Source organism: Porites lutea, chromosome 9 (genome assembly GCF_958299795.1).
Source record: "Porites lutea chromosome 9, jaPorLute2.1, whole genome shotgun sequence".
NCBI lineage: Eukaryota > Metazoa > Cnidaria > Anthozoa > Scleractinia > Poritidae > Porites > Porites lutea.
In genome coordinates this window covers 12,120,204-12,143,174 of record NC_133209.1, presented here as the reverse complement: position 1 = coordinate 12,143,174, position 22,971 = coordinate 12,120,204, and the positions used below count along the sequence as shown (strand labels likewise).

At 30.6% G+C, this 22,971-nt stretch overlaps 1 protein-coding gene across 1 annotated transcript; it reads right to left on the bottom strand.

Moving 5' to 3' along the window:
* Positions 1-18,733: 18,733 nt before the first annotated feature.
* LOC140948900 (uncharacterized) lies at positions 18,734-22,018 on the bottom strand. The gene is made up of 4 exons (XM_073398166.1): positions 21,822-22,018; positions 20,671-20,849; positions 19,423-20,484; positions 18,734-19,167 (listed from the first exon to the last, which is right to left on the bottom strand). The coding sequence occupies exons 1-4, from the start codon at positions 22,016-22,018 to the stop codon at positions 18,734-18,736; spliced, it is 1,872 nt and encodes a 623-aa protein (XP_073254267.1).
* Positions 22,019-22,971: the final 953 nt, after the last annotated feature.

Sequence of the window (22,971 nt, the reverse complement as noted above, 5' to 3'; positions counted from 1 at the left end):
AAGATGTATCACTCTAAAATAACTTATCCTTTCCCTCAAAAGTCACATGAATGTGCCCTTAAGTTAACTGATTTGTGGATTACAAGTTTATTGTTTGATTTAAAATATAAACTTATTAATGGGAGCTTCGCTTTTAGCCCTGGCTAAATCTATATATTAATAATAACTTTATTAATCTCCTCAAAAAGGCTTTTCCGCTTAATTTACAATGTCAAATATCTAAAACTTAGTTTTCTAAAAATACCCTTAAAAAATGCTGTTTTATTTTAACTTTGAATACATCTAAATTAGTGATAGACTGAAACTCGTCTGTGAGACTATTCCACAGCCTTTGGCCTCTGAAAGTAAACGCGTGCTGAACTGCAGCCGTCCTACAGAGTGGTATATGTAGGCGGTCCCTATTCCTAGTGTTGCAGTTGTGCACTTCCGATCTGGTTTTAAACTTCTGACAAAGATATGGAGGTGCAAGTCCATTTAAGCATTTAAATACAGGGGAAGCATCCCTAACCTCAAGTTGTTTAACAATTGGCAGCCACAGTAACTGCTTAAGAACAGGTGTAACATGATCAAATTTCCTCCTTCCAGAAACTATCCGGGCTGCAAAATTTTGCACTGTCTGTAATAGCTCGATGTTTTTCTTGGTGGTATTAGCCCATACTGATGAACAATACAATAATTTACTGAATACGAGAGAATTAATTATAGTGATCAACGTACGCCTATCAAACAGGTATTTTACGCGATTTATTTGACAAAGGCAGTAGTTATAGAAATGGTTGTTCTGGGGCACTTTTCTGGAGCAGCTAATTTAAATAAAATTGATAAAATTCCTGAATATGTGGGACAATTCCGTAAAGAGTGGCTTTTTATAAGAGGGATTAATAAGGAATTTAAATACTTTGTTGATAACATAGATGAAGCAACTCGTGGGTTATTTCAAAATCATAGAGTTGCTAGAATCAAAAAGTTTATTAAAAGATTCTTGTTAGCTCAAGAAAGAGGTCGTCTTCAAGATACAAGCAATTTTGTACTTGAAAGAGATGACGTTGATAACTTAATTAAGATTGATAAAAATTTTAATAATTTTTGTCAGTATATTAAGTGTTTAAAGGATTTTTATGATGAAGGATATTATATTAATCCTTATCCTGGTATGGATAGTATTTATGAAGTATTTAAAATATTCTTTAGTAAGTTTAAAGTTAAATGTGAAGTTAGAGTTAGATGTTGTTTTTATGATAGTGATAGTGATAGTGAATAATATTTAATTCTTGTAACAATTTTTGTTATAAGAATTTATAATGTTTGAATATTGTATTGTGGAAGATTTAGCTAAAGAAACTAATAATTTAAAGTCTATTAATAATAGATGATTTCAAAAAATTAGGGAAATTCCCATTTGCTGAGTGTAAAGGGAAATTTATCTACGAAAATAATATAATCAAAATAATAAAATGTAACCAAGATCAAGAGAAACTACTCCTACAAAAGAGGATTTGGATTTTATAGTTGATGATGGTTATAGACATGATGTGGACCCGGATTATGTTCCAGATGAAAAATATCTTGTTAGTGGAAAAGAATTTAAAAAGTTAGTTCGAAATGCTAAAAAACTTGGTGCTGAATCGCTTGATTATTCAACACGAAAAAATAACAAATACATGGCAACAATTTCAAGTGGAAAGAAAGTTCATTTTGGTTCACCAAAGTATCCAGACTATACTATTCACAAAGACAAAGATCGACGAGATAAATATCTTGCTAGAGCGACAAAGATTAAAAATAAACAGGGGGAGTTAACTTATACTAATCCTGAATCATCTAACTATTGGAGTGTACATCTACTCTGGCCAGAAAAAAAATAATTTAAAGATTTGATAAAATATAATAAAATGAGTTGAAATGATATTGTTGGTCTTACTAGCTTATCTAATGATATTGATTTAGTTGGTAAAAAATATGTTAATAGTAATTATGTTGATAATTTTAACGAAAAACTTATAAAAGTTTTAGAAGAAGGATTAAAAGAAATTTCAGATAGATTATATTCTATAGAAGTCACAATTGAAAATAAAATTATTGCTTAAAGATTAAATTATTATAATAAAAATGCAATTATCTAGTTACGAAAATTTAACCCCAGAGAATATTGTTTTTAATGAAGCCAAAGAGTACAAAGTAAAAGACAGCAAGATTAACGTATTCCAATTGAAGTCAAATATCCAAATGGAAAGAAAGGAGCTTTAGTAATTGAAACTCCATTTCTTTTTAGCTTTGGAGTAAATGAAAAGAAAAACCAAGAAACAAACAAGTTAGTAGGTTATAGTATTCCAGTTTGTCTTTGGGCTAAAGGTAGTGAGCCGAGTACTAAAGAGCGTGCATTTTTTGATGTTATTAATAATATAACAAATATCTCTCAGCAATATTTAGAGAATGAATATGGTGCAGATCTAGCATCTCTATCTTCACCATTTTATTTCAAACAAGAAGAATATACAGATAAGAAAGGAAAGAGGAAAACAAGAATAGATCCCTCATCCGCACCAGTTCTTTACGCAAAACTTATTTACTCAGAAAAATCTAAGAAAATTCTTTCACTATTTAAAACAAAATGAAAGAAGGATTTAAATCCTTTCAAATATATCAATCAGCACTGCAATGTTAAAATGGCACTGATAATCGAAGGAATATTTATTAGTAAGACTGTAACATCTTTACAAATAAAAGTACATGAGTGCTTTGTCAAACCATTAAAACCTAGGGAATCTTTACTAACAATTGAAGAGGAAGAGAGTGAGGGTGAAGAGATAACTGATCAAGTAGTTGAAGACTTACTTTCATCTGATAAAGAAGAAAATGAGTAAATAATAGGATTTTATTTTTAATACATTATTTGTATTAAAAATCAACCAAATCCTTAGAACTAACCCATGAGTTAAATTTATCAGGATAACCACTCCATTTTACTAATGCCATTTTCTTTTTATTATCCCTCCTGATTATCTTTTCTATTCTAAATGTCTGCTGTTTTGCTTTCTGTAATTCTTGTTCATAAAAAGAACCCTTAATCTCTTCTCCCATCAAATCAACGATGTTATACGTAACAGGTTTTGTTGGAAGAACTTTATCAATTACAAATATCTCCTCTGTCCAGTTTGGTGTGTAACCTTTATCAAATACTTTTCTCTTATATTTTGAAATTCTAACTTTATCTCCAATAGAAAACTTTGGTTTACCAGGTTTCAAGTAGATTAAATCACCGTGCAAATTATTCCAAACTTTACTTTCATTTTTCTTTTTACTTGCTTCAACAGGAGTCATTTTAATGCTAGAGTGTCTCGAATTATTGTAGTCATTAACCAGTTTATCTATTTTATCCCAGTAAACAGTGTTGTTATTCACAGTAAACATCTTCCACATTCTGTTTATCATTGTTTTATTCCATCGCTCAACAACACTTGATTTCTCTTCATTTTCAGTGTGATATAGTTTAATTCCCTCTCTTTTTAGAAACTCTTTGAAATGTTTACTGATAAACTCAGAACCGTTATCTGTCCATAACATCTTTGGTTTACTTTTACTTTTAAATATATCATCAAATGCTTTACTGACAGTTTCAGTTTTCTTATCTTTTATCCCCTTTATCCATCCATACTTGCTAAACACATCTATTACCATTAGAAGATACTTTATCCCTTTATTCCACTTACTAAACTTTTGCATTTCAACTAAATCAGCAGCCCAGATATCATCAATTCCGTTTGAGACTACTGATCTCTTTTGAAAGTTTCTTGTGATTGGTTTGTGAAGTTCATCGGCTAATTGTTGAGACCAATCACTACTCAACGCCGCTTTACGTTTTTTGATCCCATTCCAAGTTTTTGTTTAGTATTAATTATTGTTCTAGCTAAAGTATGCCCCCATTGTCTTTCTTTCCAAGGAATTGCATCCAAAGATTTTACCATCTTTCTGTCAGCTTTATTTTTACACTTTCGGTCATCACCACAAACACTATAATCAACATCATGTTGCATGGCCACGGCATCAGTTGGTCCAGTTGGTTGATCGTAAATTTCTAATATTTCACCAGTTTCCGGATTGTATCTTACTTGGTTTTCGAGATCATTATAAGGACCTGTATATTTATGCCCTGGTAAGGTCCATCCACCTTTTGGTTTTGGTAATTTACCAATCTGCTTGTGAATATCTATTCCTCTTCCATCTAATTCTGGTCTATCAGTTTTATATTTACTTTTTGGTCTTACTTTGGTTGATAACTGGTCCATGGCTGATCCAACAGAATCTTGAATAAATGGAGTGAGTTTACTGATTCCATAATTTACAGCTTTCTTCTGAAGATTTTTATTTCTCATTAATTCGCTTGCTCCATATCGTCCCATTTCAACTGCTTTTTTACCCATCCAAGGTAAACCGTAATGAACAAATCCATCAACTGCTGTACCAACAACAGTATCAAAGATGCCCGCCCCTTCAGACGGGCTGATTAGTTTTTTGACTTTCGTTTTCTTTTTTTTCCACTTCCAGTTTGAGGAGCTGTTCCTGTTTTCACATATCTAACTTTTTTATTTCCACAAACTGCGCATCTACAATAGAATTGAGTTCTACCTCTTTTATCTTTTTGGTAACCACTTGGCTCTGTGCAAGGAGTTACTCTTTTATCTACAATGCAATATGATTCTGTCATTTAGTATAATGTTTAGATAAATATGTCTACTAGATCTAATTTTTTAAAAAGTGAACTTCAAAAGATATATAATAACCTAAATATGAGTTATGAATATGCTGATTTTGCTAGATTGGAAAATGACACTAGATTTATAAAAGTATTTGAGTTGCTTATGGAAATAAGTGAGAAATCAAGTACTCGCAACAAAGTTGTAAAAGGTAATTATCTATTTATATAATAAAATGGAAGCCAAATTCTTTTCTGAGATAGAAAAAAAGATGGATGTTAAAACACTAAAAGATTTTGAGAAAGATGTACGAACACAAATAAATAATGAGTTTGAGTCTCTTAGAAAGAAAAATGATGATCTTTCTAGAATACTAATGGCTGGTGAATGTGAGATGTGGGGGAAAATCAGAGATGAGGACTATTCTTGGTTGAAAATAAATAGTGATAAAAAGAAGAAACTTTATCGACTTATTAATATTTATTGTAGTTTTGATGAAATAGTTGATAGTGTTAAAGATTTAAATAAAAAAGTTGAGAAAGTTAAGCAACTAAAGGATACGCCAGCGGATAGTGAATAAAAATTATTTAAAGGTTTAGTTAGTAAATATAAAAAAATGGAAGACAAGTTTGTTAAAGATTTTGATTTATCTTTTGATAACCAGTTACTAATTGATTACGAGAATGAAATTCGAAATGAAATTAATAGACTTTTAGATGATGTTAAAAAAGAAAATTATTTTTTTAGACAAATTGTAAATCGTCGAGAAGCTATTTTCTGGAAAGATATTATAAACGAAGTTAGTCATTATGGTGTAGTACATCCTGAAGAAAAATTAAAGAGGTTATCTAAAATTATTAATAAATATAAATCTCTTTGTGATATGTGTGAAAAAATTTGTAGCATCTTAAAAGATGTTGAAAGTATTAAATCCGTTATAGTTAGTGATTAAAAAACCTTTATAGATTAAATAAATTATTTTATTTAATCTTAAGAAATTAAGAAAAGTATGCCTTTATAAAATCACTGTTGTCGTTGTCAAAATGTGGATTATGTATTACATCTAGAATACTAGTTCCACGTTGTCTTTCGAATAGATAATACAAACACCAATAACCACAGAGAACAGTATTACGATTTTGTATTTCATCTGTTGAGTAAATTATTCGTTTTTTAGCTGTATGAAAATACACCAGTGCTTCATTTGGCATTATTAAACCAAATGGATCGAAGTACTCAGCTACATTGTCTATATTTCTATAACAAACCCAATGTGTTCCAGGACCTGTTATATCATCTAGATTAATTATTCCACATTCTTTTTTGATTTTGTTTGGTAGCCCATCGCGACTATATATTCCTCTAAAATGTTTAATACCAAGTTTTTTTACCCAATCCATGAGGTCGAAGTTGGATACAGAGGTTTAATTACAAAATGGCCCCTATTAATGGAATTGAGTTGAATGGGCTGTTTTTTCCTAGTAGTAGGCCTTTTCCTTTGGACTTGGACTTTATTTTTTTAACTCCCATTCCAATTGGGTTGTTCCATGTACCTAAAAAAGGTGGTGGAAAGTGATAAGGATAACCTTCACCATGTGTTGGTGGGGGAGGAGGATGTGGAACGTAAACATTTGCTGTATTAGATGATCCATGTCTATCAACCTGCAGTCCAGATCCAAACATCTTAGAAACTAAACTAATTGCCATTGGAATTCCAATGGATGCAAGAGTTCCAAGAAATCCTCCTTCTATCTGTTTACGAGTTGGTTTAATAACCAGTCGACCTCCTGTTTGATAAGCTTTGTTAATTTGATTTATTTGAGATTTGGTAAATTCTCTTACAAGAGGTGGTAACATTGGGAAAAACTGTGGGGGAATTGTGATTCCTTTTCCAAATATTTTATTTAATCCAATTTCTCCAAGTGCAGTGGCAGCACCAGTTGCTAATGCAGGAACAACTTTTGAAACTCCTTTAATTGCGTATGGTAGTACTCTTGCTCCAAGAGATGCTAGTGATGAAAATAAGTTTCCTCCATGTTTTACAGAACGTCTAATTTGTGTTTTACTTATCTTTATATCTGATCCTGTTCCATTTCTCAGTGATTTTTTAATTTTAGTAATTTGTCTTTGGGTTAGCATTAACTCATCAGAACCTCGAAGATGAGAATGTTTTAACCGAAGAGTTAGTGGTGTTTGATTTATTATTGCAGAAGCCAGTTTTGAGTTTTGTCCATCTGTAAGTGTTACTCCGTATTCAAAATAAGTAGTCATTTTTTTATTATAATATTTATATTCAATTGATTTCAGGAAATTTAATTACATCACTTAATCTTTTCTTCTTTGGTTTAGGTTTATTATATTTTTTTATTGTATTTTCACCCGGTTGGTGGGTAACATTATCATATACTATAATTAGATTTTATCTTCAAATCTAATTATAGAAAATTGCATTGTCATTAGAACCTTCTAGAAGGTTATTGTTATATATCACGAGATTATCGTGTGATTTTTTCAACCAATCAAATGATTACACAAAATTTTCTACAACTTGTATAAAATTCTGTGAAACTTTAACAGCTTGTGTAAAATTTTGATTATGCCTCTCACTTTGAGACAGTTGGAAGGTCGCAGGGATGCCTGTATTGAGAAAATTCAGGAATTAAAAGTTACCATTTTTATTTTATTTTTAGATTAAGCCCTAAGCAATAGTTTTCCATCTTGTTGTGATATTTCTGCTATTCTTTCATGTAAGACTAATGCGTAAATATTATAATCAGCGTTTGGATTAGCAGATAATTCGTAATGAAATGCTAATTTTGTAACACCATCTTTGATATCCATTTTTTGTTTTGTTAGGTCAAAATAAACAAAAGGAAATAAAGTTTTGAAATTACTTATATTAAGTAATGTTCCACCTTGATAATCATTATTTGCGTAGACGTATGACATTACATTTCTAAAAACTCTTGACATATCTGTAGAAGGTTTAAAGTGAATATCCGGGTATTCGTTTCCATTTGCAACTTCCAGGTAACATCTTGATATATTAGCATTATTTGGTAGATTAAAAGTGTTGTATAAAAATGGATTTGCTGTTTGTGAATCAATTCTTGCAGTATTAATTCCAAAAACAAATACATGTCTTGGCTTTGAAATAGCATTTGTAATTCTAAAATGCCCTGTCTGTTGCTGTGTATTATTTGATCTTTCAACTACTTCATTCAAATATGACCATTTGTAAGGTTTAAGATAATTTTCCATGTACAACTTTTGCCCTTCCGAATTAAACGTAAGTTTTGGAATAAAAAGTTGTAGTCTTGTTATAATAACTCTACAATCATCAGCAGCTTGAAAAATTAAATTTGCATCTTTTTCAATTTCGATATTTAGCTCAATTTTTGTATTTGGAAGTAATTTATCTTCCGATGCTTCAAATAAAGAATATCTATTAAGAGGAATTTCACAGTTTACTGTGGCTGATGCACCTAATAGTAATTTTCTTTTGTGAAAACCTTTATTATAAGTTGCTTGAGCAGGTCTTTCCTCTGCAGATGTTGATGTATCAAGAAAATAAAATTCGTTTGTAGCAACACTCTCAGCATATGAAGGATTATACTCAAGAAGATTTTTAATATTTACAACATGATTTGCATAATTACAACTATAAACTTCTCTTCCATTTGCCAGGATACTTAATTTTTCTATAAATGAGTTACTACCATTTACAATTCCGTTATGGTCAGCAACTGCAATGTTTCCTCCATCTGCCAGCTTATTTACTTTAAAATCCATTGATAATCGGGCGTTATACCAATCAAAAGGAGTGGTTTCTCCTGTATTATCAGCAACAAATCTAAGACCTGTTTTAGTTTGGTGAGCTGCATTTGCTGGAGCCGCATCTAGAGTCTGTTCCAGGTCGAAAACAACATCCTCATATCTATCTAAATATTTTGGATTTCTAAATGACTTCATTTTATTTTAATAATTATATAATTTTCTCTTACGTGTTGAACCTCCACTAAGAAGGTTATTCAATCTTTGATTTATCTCTTGTTGAGTCATTGTTTCAACATTTTTATTAAAAGTAACTTTTTTGTTGGAGGGTGCAGCCTTTTCTTTTGATAACATTTGCACTATTTTATCACCAGCCTTTTTACCTACATGTTCACCAGTTTTTGTTGCAGCCATTGTTACCGCTTTTTTAGCGCCCCTTTTAGCCGCTTTTTTCATTGTTTTTCCAAATATTTTTTTACCAACCGATTTAAACATATCCATCATTCCTTCTCCATAAATATGTTGTCTTGTATATCTACCCAATTCAGGGTCAAGTCTCATTTTAAACTCTGATTGTCTCATCATTTTATTTTAATAGTTATATTACATCGAGTGAAGTATCAAAGTCATAAACCAATCTATACCGTTAAAACTTACTGGTCTTCCAAGTGAGTCTGTCACATATATTCTCATTTCATCAATGTGAAATGTAGATACAGGACAATACATAGGTCTTTTAGGCTCAAACGTAAATGGATAAGACCTTGTGAGATTGTCTGTTGGTACCACAGCAATAGTATTTGTATTTATTCCATTTACAATGCTATCAGTTATTGCGCTTGTGTTGATATTCAATACATCAATCGAATTTGTGATATTTGGTAGTTTTGTTCCATACTCTGTTTTTGTAATAAGTTTCTTTTCAAATCCAATTAGGTCTCCAAATTTTGTTCCTCTCAAATCAAGTTGATAGTTATTACTAACTGAAATTAAAATTCGATAGGTAGATAGTATAAAAGTTAGATTGATTGAATACTCCTTTTCTCCTTTGGAGTCTGTTGAGTGATGGTTTTTTTGTAACATATATTGATGAATGTAATCATTAATATTTGAGTAGGAATACATTCCATCTGTAAAAGTAATTGTTTGCCATGTGGATCCATCGTGAGTATGTAATGTTGTACCAAGTACGTAATGTTGTACCAAGAGTAAGTCATGGACAGCCGATCAAGAGCAAGTTCTTGTTTCTTATCAGGGTCAAGTTTCAAAGATGGATTAAACTTTATAGTAAAATCACCAGGTCTGCTTGTTCCTCTTTTTTCCCTGTTTATTGAGGATATGTGGATAGCTCGTTCTTCCATTTTTATATAATTGGTATATAATTTTTTAGTAGATTATTTAGTTGTTTTTTTGAGATTACTTTCATTTGATTGAGAAGATGTGCTATTTGAGAAAACTCGGGTATTACACCATTATTCCCAGCAAGAATTGAACCACCGAGTAATTCAAGTCTGTCTAGGAGTTGATGTGGGTTGTTAAAGTAAATCATTCCTTCTCCCATTTGATACTCAAGTGAACCTAAATAAAGTTTAAGAATGTTTTTGTATTTATGTAGAAAATCGTTTTGCATTTTAATCCTTTCTATTTCTTCTTTATCTTCTTCTGTTTTATGTTTTTTTCTATTCAAACCAGCTATTTCTCGGCGTTGCTAAAACAAGGGTAAGGGTAACACAAAGGGTAAGGGTAAGGGTAAGGGTGGAGGGTGAGGGTAAGGGTAAGGGTGGAGGGTGAGGGTGGAGGGTGAGGGTAAGGGTAAGGGTGGAGGGTGAGGGTGGAGGGTGAGGGTAAGGGTAAGGGTGGAGGGTGAGGGTGGAGGGTGAGGGTAAGGGTAAGGGTGGAGGGTGAGGGTAAGGGTAAGGGTGAATGTTAAGAAGGCATATTGTCATTAGTTCCCTGTCATTAAGCATCATCTGGCATATATTATTGGAAAACGGTGCTCTTTAAAATGAAAGGCTGGTCCAGGGCTGTTCTAATTTCAAGGTTTGGCTAGCTTTCGCGTTTCTGTTGCAGTTAAGTATTTTCAACAACGTGACCGCAGATTAATTTTTTGCTCTTGAAAGGCTTGAATAAAGGCATGGATTAATAGTCTTCGATCATCCTCTGTACACTAAAGGACTGTTTATATGGGGATGTGGGACCCTGGGTTGGCGAGGTGATCCGCAAAAGGGTCAAAAAGCAAACCACCTTTTCATGCAATCTTCGAACGTCCACAATCCTTAATCTTACAAAAAATATGCCGATAATCTTTCAGATATGTTACATTTGGAGACGAGCAAACTGTACATCTAACACTTTCCCTTAAAAATAGGCAAATGTATGGTCTTCAAACCGCGCCAAGTCCAAGACGCGCGAATTGTAAAATTCAAAGAAATATAAAGTATAAAGAAGACAATTTTGGGGGGGGAGAAATTTTGGATGAAAATCTAAATTGGAATTCCCCCAACAATTCTCACCCTTACCCTTACCCTCATCCCCGCTCCACCCTTACCCTTACCCTTACCCTTACCCTCACCCTCCACCCTTACCCTTACCCTTACCCTCACCCTCCACCCTTACCCTTACCCTTACCCTTTGTGTTACCCTTACCCTTGTTTTAGCAACGCCGGCTATTTCTCCTGTAAAAACTTTTACATCATTTTTTACTTCATCAAGTATTTCTCTAAGTCTTTCAGGGTTAGTATCAAAAAAATCATTTGGCCTTGGATATTCCATCATTCTTAATATTTCTAAATCAACATCGTCAAGATTTTTTTCAATATTATAACGTGTAGGTGATCTTGGTTTAGATGTTGTTGGTTCTGGTAACCAATCTCTATCCCAACCTTCTTCGTTGGGATATGGTAATTCTCTCATATCAGCTAATCGGTTAAACTGTTCAAAACCTTGAGTAAGAGCAAGTTGATTTTTTTTAAGTTGTGCTATAGTTGCGTTTTGCTGTTCATCAATACTTTTTTTAATGCTATCTTGAGATTTAATAAGTGGTTTAAATGTCTCTTTAAAACCTTCCCGAGTATCTTGTTTTTGCCATTTTGTTATTTTTATGACATCTCTCACCTGACGAGTCAAAGCATCAGCTTCAATTTTATTTCTTGCAAGTTTTTTGTATTCTTCAATATCCATTTATCTATTCATTAGATAAATGGAAATACCAAACTATGATAGTGGTGACAATCCAGATAAAAAATATAAACAGTTATTTCCTTACATGCCATCAGACACATTTCGGATGTTAATCTGTGGAAACAGTGGAAGTGGTAAAACTAATCTGTTGTATCATATGATAATTAAACCACTACTGTATTATGATGAGATTTATCTTTACGCGCGTAATCTAGAACAGGATAAGTATCAAAAGCTAATTCAAAAAATGAGGGAGTTGAGTAGTAAACTAGGATATGAAATACTTCATATGAGTAATGATGAAATAACCCCAGTGTCAGAAATGGATTACGAAGACAATCAAAAACTTGTGATATTCGATGACTATGTTTGTGATAAAAACCAGAGACAACTGATTGATTATTTTATTCAAGGACGACATAAGAATTGTTCGGTGGTGTACCTCAGTCAGTCGTTTTATAAAACACCAAAAGACATTCGTCTGAATTGTTCTCATTACTGTTTATATGAATTTCCATCATCGAGGGAAGCCAACAGAATATCATCTGAGTTGGGAGTTAGTAAAGAAGATTACCGCGCAGCAACTAAAAAACCGTATTCATTTCTATACGTTGATAAACCAAGAAAACGTATTGCAAAAAACTTTACTGGTAATATAACCAATAATTAAAATGGGAATATTTAACGAACAATCTTTAGATCATCCCTTTGCTAGGGGAATACAAGGTGCTCCAGGAGTTGGATTTAATCTCACTTCAAGTGGGGATTATGATATGATAAATAAAAAACTAAGAAATGTTGGTGCACCTAGTGCTAATACTGATGCTGCTACAAAAAAGTATGTTGATGATAATTCCAGTGGATCACCCTCAACATCACGACTAACAGTTGATTCAAACATAAATATGAATGATAGATACCGAATTACAAATCTTATCACACCACAGGATTCTAAAGATCCAGCAACAAAATATTACGTAGACAACACATTTCTTGACAGAGATGGATCTTACCCAATGAAAGGAAATCTTAATATGGACAATAATCAAATATTAAATCTGCCAGCTCCAGCAGGTCCTAAACAACCAACACCATTAGCTTTTACAGATTTGAAGTATCTCCACGTTGGTGGAACAAATAAAATGACTAATAATCTAAACATGGATAATAAGGGTATAATTCATTTGAAACCACCAACAAACCCCACAGACGGCGCAACCAAAAAGTATGTGGATGACTCAATACCTGATACTAGTTCTTTTATAAAAAAAGATGGAAGTGTATCAATGACTAGTAACCTAAATATTGGAAACAAAAAAATAGTTGGTCTCGCAACTCCAACATCAAATACAGATGCGGCAACAAAAAAATATGTGGATGATAATGCTGGAAGTCCAGATTTAAGTGATTACTTGGAAAAAGATGGTACCGTCGCTATGACTGGAGACTTAAATCTTAACAACAATAAAATAGTTAACCTCAGTGACCCCACCACAGATCAACAAGCTGCTAATCGCGGATGGGTTCGTAAACAAATAGAAAGATTTGATCATCATTCTGGAGATGGAACAAGTGGTGTATTTACTATAACAGATCCAGCTGCGCCAACGACTTTGTATCTACAATATATCTCAGGTTCATCATTTGATGATTTTGTTTTTACAACATCAGAACCTGGTCAACCTCTTGTAGGGTGGGCACCAACTGCTAACACATACATTAACAAAATAGAATTTCAATTTGGTTCGCGAAATATAAACGTTGACTTTCTGTGGTTTATTCCCAGAGATAACTCTCATTCCAATTCTAACTTTTGGGTAAGTGGAAATCGAACTGGCACTTGGTCATTAAATATTTATAAGTCTTGGAATTATAATATGTCAGGAGTAAAACTAAGAACCCATAACAATTCAAATCACACAGCTATCACTTGTCAGCTATTCACTGATCTACCAAAAGCAATAACCAAACCACTTAAGAGAATAGAAATCAACACACCTAAAATTGTAATAAGTGGGGTTGTAAAAGCTGATGTCAACCTTGGTGGTAATAAAATAGAGAATCTGGGTGTACCAACCCAAGACAATGAAGCAGTAACCAAAGGTTATGTCGACAAACTAGTTCATCTTACTGCAGTTCAACCAAGTCATTATAAAGATGAGTTTAGTTATCTCATGTCAAGTGGGGCTCAATGGACTGATGAAATAGATGGAGGAGTTAGTTTTATTATAAATAAGATAGGAGAGTTATCTCCTTTTAAAGGCAATTTTCATGACTATAACCACAAAGTAATTTTCATGACTATAATCAAAAATTCTCAAGGTAAATATATTTATAAGATGGGAATTAATTTTTTCAGACTAGCTGCAAATACTGATTACACGTTGTGTTTGGAAATACTCAACACTGATTATAATCTTTGGAATAATACTCAAATAAGTGTTGACAAAGGAACTTCAACAGGATTATCAATTGGAAATTTAGGTGTAAAAAAACTATCCCATAAGTATACTGTTCCAAAAGGGCAAACACAAACTATGTACTACCATAGAATAATAGTTAATTTCCGGAAGTTGTCATCTGGGAATAAGTTCTGTCTTCACATTTTGGTTGATATTCTTCGGGGTGGATATAACCTGGCTTTGCATCCGAGACAGTTTTCAGGAGTTTATATTATTGCTTATGGTATTGAGGGTATATTTAGCAATATCGATCCAGATAAAGTTTACGACTATCACACCGCATTTGATATCTACCCAGGATATGTGATGTACAATGTTCCCCCCATCATAAATAGTAAAAAATTAGCACATATCAGTCTTGGCAGTATAAGTGATGATAATTTTGCAACAATTAAATCAGTAAAAGAGTTAATTCCTTTACTAGAAAAAAAAAATTTGTATGAAAAATACTTTAGTGAATTCTATGACTTTGCTGATGCGGATAGTTACGGAATAAATATAGGCTCATCTGGAGTTATTATTAATTCTTTAAAACCTAATATTACACTACCACCAAATAAAGACCTAAGTGAAATAGCAGAAAAAGGATTACATATTAATGGTTATGATATTACTTTTTCTCCTTCACATTCTTCGAAATCTACTTTATGTATTGTTTTTAGTTATTGGAGAAATAGGAGTTTTACCCTAACTAAATATTTATCAACAAACAATAATATTTTAGTAAAATTGGATTATAATAAATCAAACAATAAAGTAACTTTAACTGTCAACAAAACAACTCAAAAATTTACAATGCTAAGTAGTTTTAATGGAAAAATAATTGTTGTATGGCTAGCAGAAAATTTTAGTGCAAATGTTACAAAAGTTTCAATAAGTAACTACAGCTCAACATTAACTATACCAGCTGTTCAATACAATGCTAATCAACGTTGGAAGTTTACAACTGAAGATGGAGTGTTAATTAGATTAATGTACTCTCCAAACTTTTACGACACCGACTCTGAGCAATTTCACAAAGTAATGCTTCAAGAAAAGTTAAGTGGATCTTATATAATGTAGAATTATATAGATAAAAGAATAAATGAAGGATATCTTTGAATTTAATCACATTGATAAATCTCTGTCAGAATCAGACGTCACAACTCTCAAAGACTTTTACAAACATTATCATAAGAAATACTGGTGTTACAAAAAGTGTTATAAGAGTTACAAATTTCTTGATGATGTATTTTCTATCTCTGGAATTTGCCTGGTTGCAATAGGAACTATTACTGGTGGGATTACACTAAACTCCATTGTTCTAGGAGTTGTAAATGGTGCTGGGGTTATCGTAGCGGGAATTGGAAAGAAAAAAAATTATAAGAGAAAAATTGAAATGTCAAGAATTGCATTTACTACTTATGAAAAAGTATTAGTTGAACTCCGTGCAGCTCTTCGGGGAGATGAGTGGAACAAACAAGAGTTTGTTGATCGTATGAAACTAATAGATGAAATGATAATTGATCAGTCTCCTATAGCAGATAGATTTGCTAGTAGGTATAATGAAAAATTTAATATAAAGGTTTAAAGATAAAAATACTAACAATAAAATGGATCAATTTGAAAAATTTGAAGAACAATTAATTTATTCCTACGAAAAAGCTTTGGCTGTAGAAGCTAGAGAAATCTGTGAAAAAATTGATTCTTTAATTAAAGATGATAATAAATTTTTAATAGAAAAAGCTCAAACTTATTGTAGTTTTTGTTTAAGTTTTAGAAAAGATTCTCTTGATAAAGATTTGTTTAATAAATGTCAAAAATTTAGTTATGATATTAGTAATCTCAGATGTATTAAATATAATTTGGATAGCATATCTGATACAAGAAAAAATCAAAAAAAAATCTTTAGAAGAATAAACTACTAAATAATATAAATATTTAAATGTGTATTTTTTCTATCTTTTTTAGATGTAGCTGTTTTCAATATTTATCTAAATATTGAAAACTAATCTAAGTATCTAAATGAGTACTTATTTCCATTTTTCTTTGAAGTAGCTGTTTTAGATTTTTTTCTACAAATATTAGAAATATGAGCAGCATTAATATCCAATTCAATCGCTGCTGTTTTAATAGAAATAAATCTTCTTTCTTTTCCATTTTCAATATTGATAGAAATTATTGGTCTGTTAATACTTTTTTCAGCATTTTGTTTATGAGTAAATAATTTGCAGATTTTTTAGCCTGTTATCTGATTTAATCTCGTTAACGTGATCCACTTCAAAGCATCGTGGTATTGGTCCTAAAAAAACTTCGTATACAAATCTGTGTTGATAGTAATTTATTTGATTTTTAAGTCTTTTATCATATATTGTAAAATTAAAATAATTATTACCTCTTTTTTATATATTCATAATTTTTTTAGTTTTTACATTTATAACATCTCCATTTTTGCTTGCGGCATAATTGCTAAAAACAGGATGTTTATAATATTTTACTCCTTCAATTATTATTCTTTGTTTTTTACAATCTTTAATTTTATAATAACCAAATTTACCAATACAAGGTAATACCTTAGTAAATGTCCACTCACGAAACATTTTTGCAGCAGGTAATCTTGATCTAAAAACTAATTCGTAAAATCCTGCTTCGTTAATAAATATAAACCATCTGCCTTGGACCTGACCGCCCGTTTCAGGCGGGCAGCTTTTTTTATATACCTGACCCGGTGATTTGCCGGGGCAGATTAAAAGAAAAGTTCTTTTATTATTTTCACTTACATGTCTTTTTATAGCATGTTCTGTATTTTTGTACCCAAGTATCTGAGCAACTTCTTTAGATTTGAACCAGACCCTTAATTTATTATCAATGTACGAATTAAACTTAATTCCAAGATTTCTGTTTATAAATGTTTTTTTAAGCATTTTATTTATATTTTCTTATTCTCTAAACCGTAATTAAATTTTTATTATAAGTAATAATATAAAATGCTAAACACAATTGTGAATTATGTTAACTATTACTATCCTTTACACAAACATCTTCCCTATCCTGAAAATCTTATAAAAACATCACTCATTTATAGATATTTATATGAAGTTTATTTTAAAGGAAATATAGATATAGAAAGAATATTTTATAAAATAGAAGATAGATCTATTAAATCTAATAATCCTATTCTAAATAATCATCTAATGTTTTACGCGGCTTTTAAATCTTTTCATAAACATTACAAAATTGGAAGAGGATGTGTATACACATTTGACTCTCCAATAAATAGTGAAGTATTAGGATAACTAACTGGGATAATATATTGGATATTTCATAAAGGAATAATATAATCTATAAATAAAATGGCAGCTGTTATTATTAGACAAAAAGATGTAAAACGTCTTGCTAGTACATTACTAAAAGAAATGTTTGGATTTTTACATGATGAGTATATACTCTCAGAATTTAAAGAAATGAAAGAAATACAAAAAAAAATTCCTAGAAAATCTTGCTTTAAATCATATTGATACGTTACACAGACAATTTAAAATAACAGAAGAAAAAAGAGAAGTATTAGTTAAACCATTTATAGTTGATCTAATGAAAATTAGTGAAAATAGTACAGAACTTGAAAAAAAATGTAATTTTGAATATGTTTCAAACTTGTAGAAAATGCTATGAAAGATGGGGGTATCGATACAGAAGGAATATATCAAACTCTTATTAATTTAAAAATAGATTCGGAAATAAATGAAGATTTGTATTATAAAACAAAAGCATTTTTAGATATCTTTAGAGTATTTGAAAGTGGATATACTTATTTAGAAGATTAAATTTTATATTTTTAAAAATATAAAATTATTTTTAGATAATTTTGGTTGTATACAGAACTAATTCAATCCTAACAATCTTCTAGCTTCTTCTCTTTTTAATTTGTAAAACTCTTTTTCTAATTCTTTAAGATAATTTTCTTTTGATATACCATCTGGTGGAATAGCGTCTTCAAAAAAATATTCAAATAAATCTCCATCATCAATTGAATCAAACAATTGTTTTGCTTCAAATTCTGGTTTTCCAACAACTCGCTTACTCATTTTATTTAAACATTTATTTTTTTAAGCCTTTATAACTATCCCACCACTTTTCATAATTTTCTAAAGTTTGGGGGCTAATCTTTAGATAAACTAGTTTATATTTTTCACAAACCATCTCTTCCAAAAGTTTTTTAATTAAATAAAAAATGCTTATCATTCTCTTCCGACAAAATTGTTTGTTTAGTATTTCCATGACATGGTTATCTATATTCATTAGTTTATTGTAAAGTTCATATTTTTGTTCATCAGTTAGGTTTATTCTTTTAGAAACTTGATCAACCTTTTTCTCATAGTGATACTTTCTCTGATAAATACTCTTTTTTCGAAAATGAAATCGATCGTATTCTTTAAAGTCAAAATAACCAAGAACATGACCATTAGTTGTTCCACAGGAATCGCAAATATTATAACCTGATTCAACACAAAAACTATTGCTTTTACAATTACTACATCTAACTTTTCTAATCACATCCTCTGTTTTTTTAGTATAATTATGTAATATTTCTAGATATTTTTTTATTTGATCTTCTGTATATGTCATTTATTATTTATTAACTTATTATCTTAAAGCAAGAGTTTTTACTTTATCCTCTAAGACCACTCTTTTATCATCTTCACTACTCAAAGCTATTTTATTTACTTCTTTTGAATATATATCATGATTTTCACTTCTTATAATTTTCATAGTTCTCATTTGCTTTTCACCGGTAAATAAACACTCAAAATAATTTTCAAAATCTATTCCCTTTTTTACAACACTCTTTTTTACACCTTTACACTTCTTGGTTAAACTCCCATCCTCTATCTTGAAAGTATAAAGCTTTGGCCGAAGACCAATAAATTTTGTAATCTGTCTACCAGCTACTTCATCTTTAAACATTCCTATTACTTTTTTGTTAACTCTTGTTGGTATTCCAGATTTATGATCAGGAGGATAATCAGATGTGTCAAACTTCTCTAATATATCATTAGATATATCGCGATAAAAATCATCTGTATGAATTTGGTATAAAAGTGAGTCAGTATCTGTAAACATAAACTCAGCTTTGTCTCTATATTTCTTTTTGATATAATTGTAATGAAAATCAAACATTAATGTTTTTGATAAATCTAGAATTGCTTGACCAACATATACTGGTTTATTAAAATACACTTCTGTTTTTTTCATAAGAACTGCAATAAGATTTTTATCAAATATTGTTGCTCTATCAAAGTTTGGCCGACTTGTAAGTTTAGCAGCTTTTTTACGATCATCAATAAGAATTATATTCTGTCTTTTCCTTATGTTTTCTATTGTCTTTCCAAAAACACTATTATTCATTAATTTGAAAAAGTCTTTCTCAAAACTGTTAGATGCTTTTTTTCGAAGTTCTGTATTTGTTCTTATATATGGCTCCATCCATGAACTTTGATAAAATGATATTCCTCTGTGAACAGCAGTAATCTTCATTCCCATCTCAAGATATTGTCTTAAATTACGATAATGTACAACATAGTTTTTTCGGGGTTTAAAATGACATATAAGTTTTTCAACACCATTAACAATCATCTTTTCAGGTACAAGAGGATAGTCATTATGTGATTTCCATAGCTTTTTAGGATATTCCAAATCTGCTTCAAATATATATCCTTTTCTTCCACGATTTGACATACTATGATTTGCCTTATCTAGGATGTCCATTACTTTTTCTTTTGTTATATTTTTCATCCAACTAAACCCATGTGTAGGAAGTTGTTGTGACATTGCCCAACCGTATAAATTATTTGCATCAAGATATTGAATATAAGTAGACTCTTTATCAGGATTATAATCTTTCATATATTTGTTATTTGCTTCTGCATATCTTTTTGATATATGGGATATTCCTCCATGAATACCACGCTCAAACATCATTAACTTATCATAATCATGTAGTAACTGTAATTTTTGACCTGTCTCTTTGAGACATGCATCCCAAGCTAAACCGGGAGATGTGTAATAATGAGCTGGATCTAGCTTGTAATGTTTGAGGCAAGTTTTCCTAAAGTTTTCAAATACATCTGACAGAAGTAGGACATCAGACTTTAGGTAAAGATTATGATAATCTCTTATTGATTTACATTCAAAGGTATTCCATACATTAATAGCATGTTGATAATCATCATCTGATATATCTTCATCATTTAGTTTTGAATAAAATTCTTCTTTTGGTGGTAATTGTGTTTCGGATAGTTTTTCGAGTGATGAAACATAGTCATAAGGATAAACTCCCTTACGAGTTAGTAGGTTTACATTTTTCTTAAATACTTGTTTTGTATTATGAAAATCATCTGGTTGTAAATTTGAAACAAGATTGGCAAGTGATGTTTGAAGAAACTTGAATGAATCTATAAATCTTATTTCAAAATTTATTGGTAAAGTTATTCCGGTATATTTATCTTTGTACTCACCAACCTTAATCTTTTTTGAAAATGAAATATATTTTTCTTCAGTAGATGGAATACAATTTAACTCACCTGGTAAACAAGCAAGTTGTTTTATAAACAAATGAGCATCATAACCTTGAAGATTGTGAAATATAACTGGTAGTATTCTTGGTTTTTTACACATAAGATTACACTTGTTATGTGCTGCTCCACGATAATTTCCGGTAAAATGACAATGATCTCTTACTTTATCTTCTTTTAATTCTGTACTACAAATATGACAAACTTCCGCTTTATCAAATGATTTTTGTTCCTCTTTATTTGACCTAAGTGGTTTTGGACGGCGATAAAAATCATTATATATACTTTTTGTTACTTCTGAAAGTTTGTTAACAAATATTGATGCTACATTATCACTATCATTATTCTTTGTGTAAATAATTGGTTTAAATGATTTATCAGGAACTATTCCTTTAATTTAAAAACAAAATCCTGATGGTTCGTGCTTTTGATAGTTGTAACTATAAGATTTTTCTGGATTAGGAATACAAGTATTTATTGATTTAGTAAAGCATTCAAAATCTGCATAAACTACAAAAGGCACTGGAAGTTGTTTTTCATAATTTTTAAAATATAGCATTGTACCTTCTTCTGGCATTTTTACAGAAACTGTTTCATTATTTGAACAGTATAAGATATGTTTTTGTAATAATTCTTCTTTAGTGAAATGTGTAAAACACCTTTTACAAATAAATATTTGGCCATTAAGACTTTTAGTTTTTTGAGACTTAATCAAACGATGAAAATTTTTGATTAGTGTGTAATGTGAAACTCCATCTTCTTCGTACAAAAATAAATCAATAGTATTTAAACAATCTCTCTCTGCCATTCTCAAAGGATAAAAAATTTTGTTTTCATTAACTGAAAAAACATTAATACCTGGAATTTCTGGATTAAGTTTTTCAAATTTTGTAATATCTTTTAATTTCATAGGAAAACTAATTCTTTTAGTATTAAGAGAATTTTCATATTCTTTTAAACCTGTTAATCTTTGTTCATCTCTTTCTCTTGGGTGAAGATATCTAAGTATACACCAAAGAAAGCATTTCTCATCTTTGTTTTGAATATTAACAATTGCTTTTTTGTTTGATATCCAATCTGGAAGAGGAATGTAAGATGATCCCTTAGATGGATTAAACTCAACAGTATGAATTTCAAGTTGAACTACCTCTTTAAAATACCATCCACTTCCATTTTCTTGATAAGCATCAAAATCACCAAGAATTCTTTTATAAGAAATATCAATTAATTCACTTAAATCTGTTGACTTTAAATTTTTTCGAATTCCTGATGTAAAGTAAGCCTTACTTTCATTCAATACAATTACTCCTTGATCTTTACTAAGTAATTGTTGTTCCATTAAACAAACCGAAAGCATATTAAATTTTATGTTTCTGTGATATGTAAAAAATTCTTCTAAAGTATTATAAATTTTATTTAAAAAATCAACTGGAGATAATCCAGGTTCTCCTTTAATAACATATTTGTTAGCAAAGTTTTCCAAAGATGATTTTTCTTTAATAAGTCCTTGATTGTGTTCCTTAATAGCTCTCTCAATAGCTTCACGTAAATAAGAAGGAGTATCTGGTGGTATCTCTTTATTTTTTATACATTCCTCAAAATACTCTTCAAATGATTTTATCTTTTTCTTCTTAATTTCTTTTTTTACTTTTTTCTTCCTTTCTTTTTTTATATCAATTCCTTTTCTAACTTTCTCTCTAGCTTTTTGTAATTTTTGATATTGTTTAATTAATTTTCTTCTTTCTTCTAATTCATTATAATCTTTCTTAAGTTCTTCTCTTTCTTCTTGTATTATATGTCTTATTTCATCCAAAGACAAATTCTGAAATTATTTATCTGTTATAAAGGGTTGAGAACCCTGAAAACCATTTGTTTGGTTAGACATGACGTCTTATAATATTAAGCTTATATTATAAAACGTAAATCCTTAAGTTATAATTAACACCTCTTATAAAAAACCACTCTTTACGGAATTGTCCCACATATTCAGGAATTTTATCAATTTTATTTAAATTAGCTGCTCCAGAAAAGTGCCCCAGAACAACCATTTCTATAACTACTAAAGGCTACCTATACATTTTTAAGTTAATTTAGTTATATGTTCGTCGTACGTTAAATTACAGTGCATTGTAACCCCAGGTTTTTTCGCAGACTTAGATGATGTAATCTCCTTGCTGAGTAGTGTAATGCTTAGATCACCTGGTATCTTCATCTGCAACTGCGGAGTCCCCAGAACCAGAAGTTTTGTTTTTTCCGGGTTAATGAGTAGATTGTTTTTGCAACACCATGTGGCTACGTTCCTAAGATCTT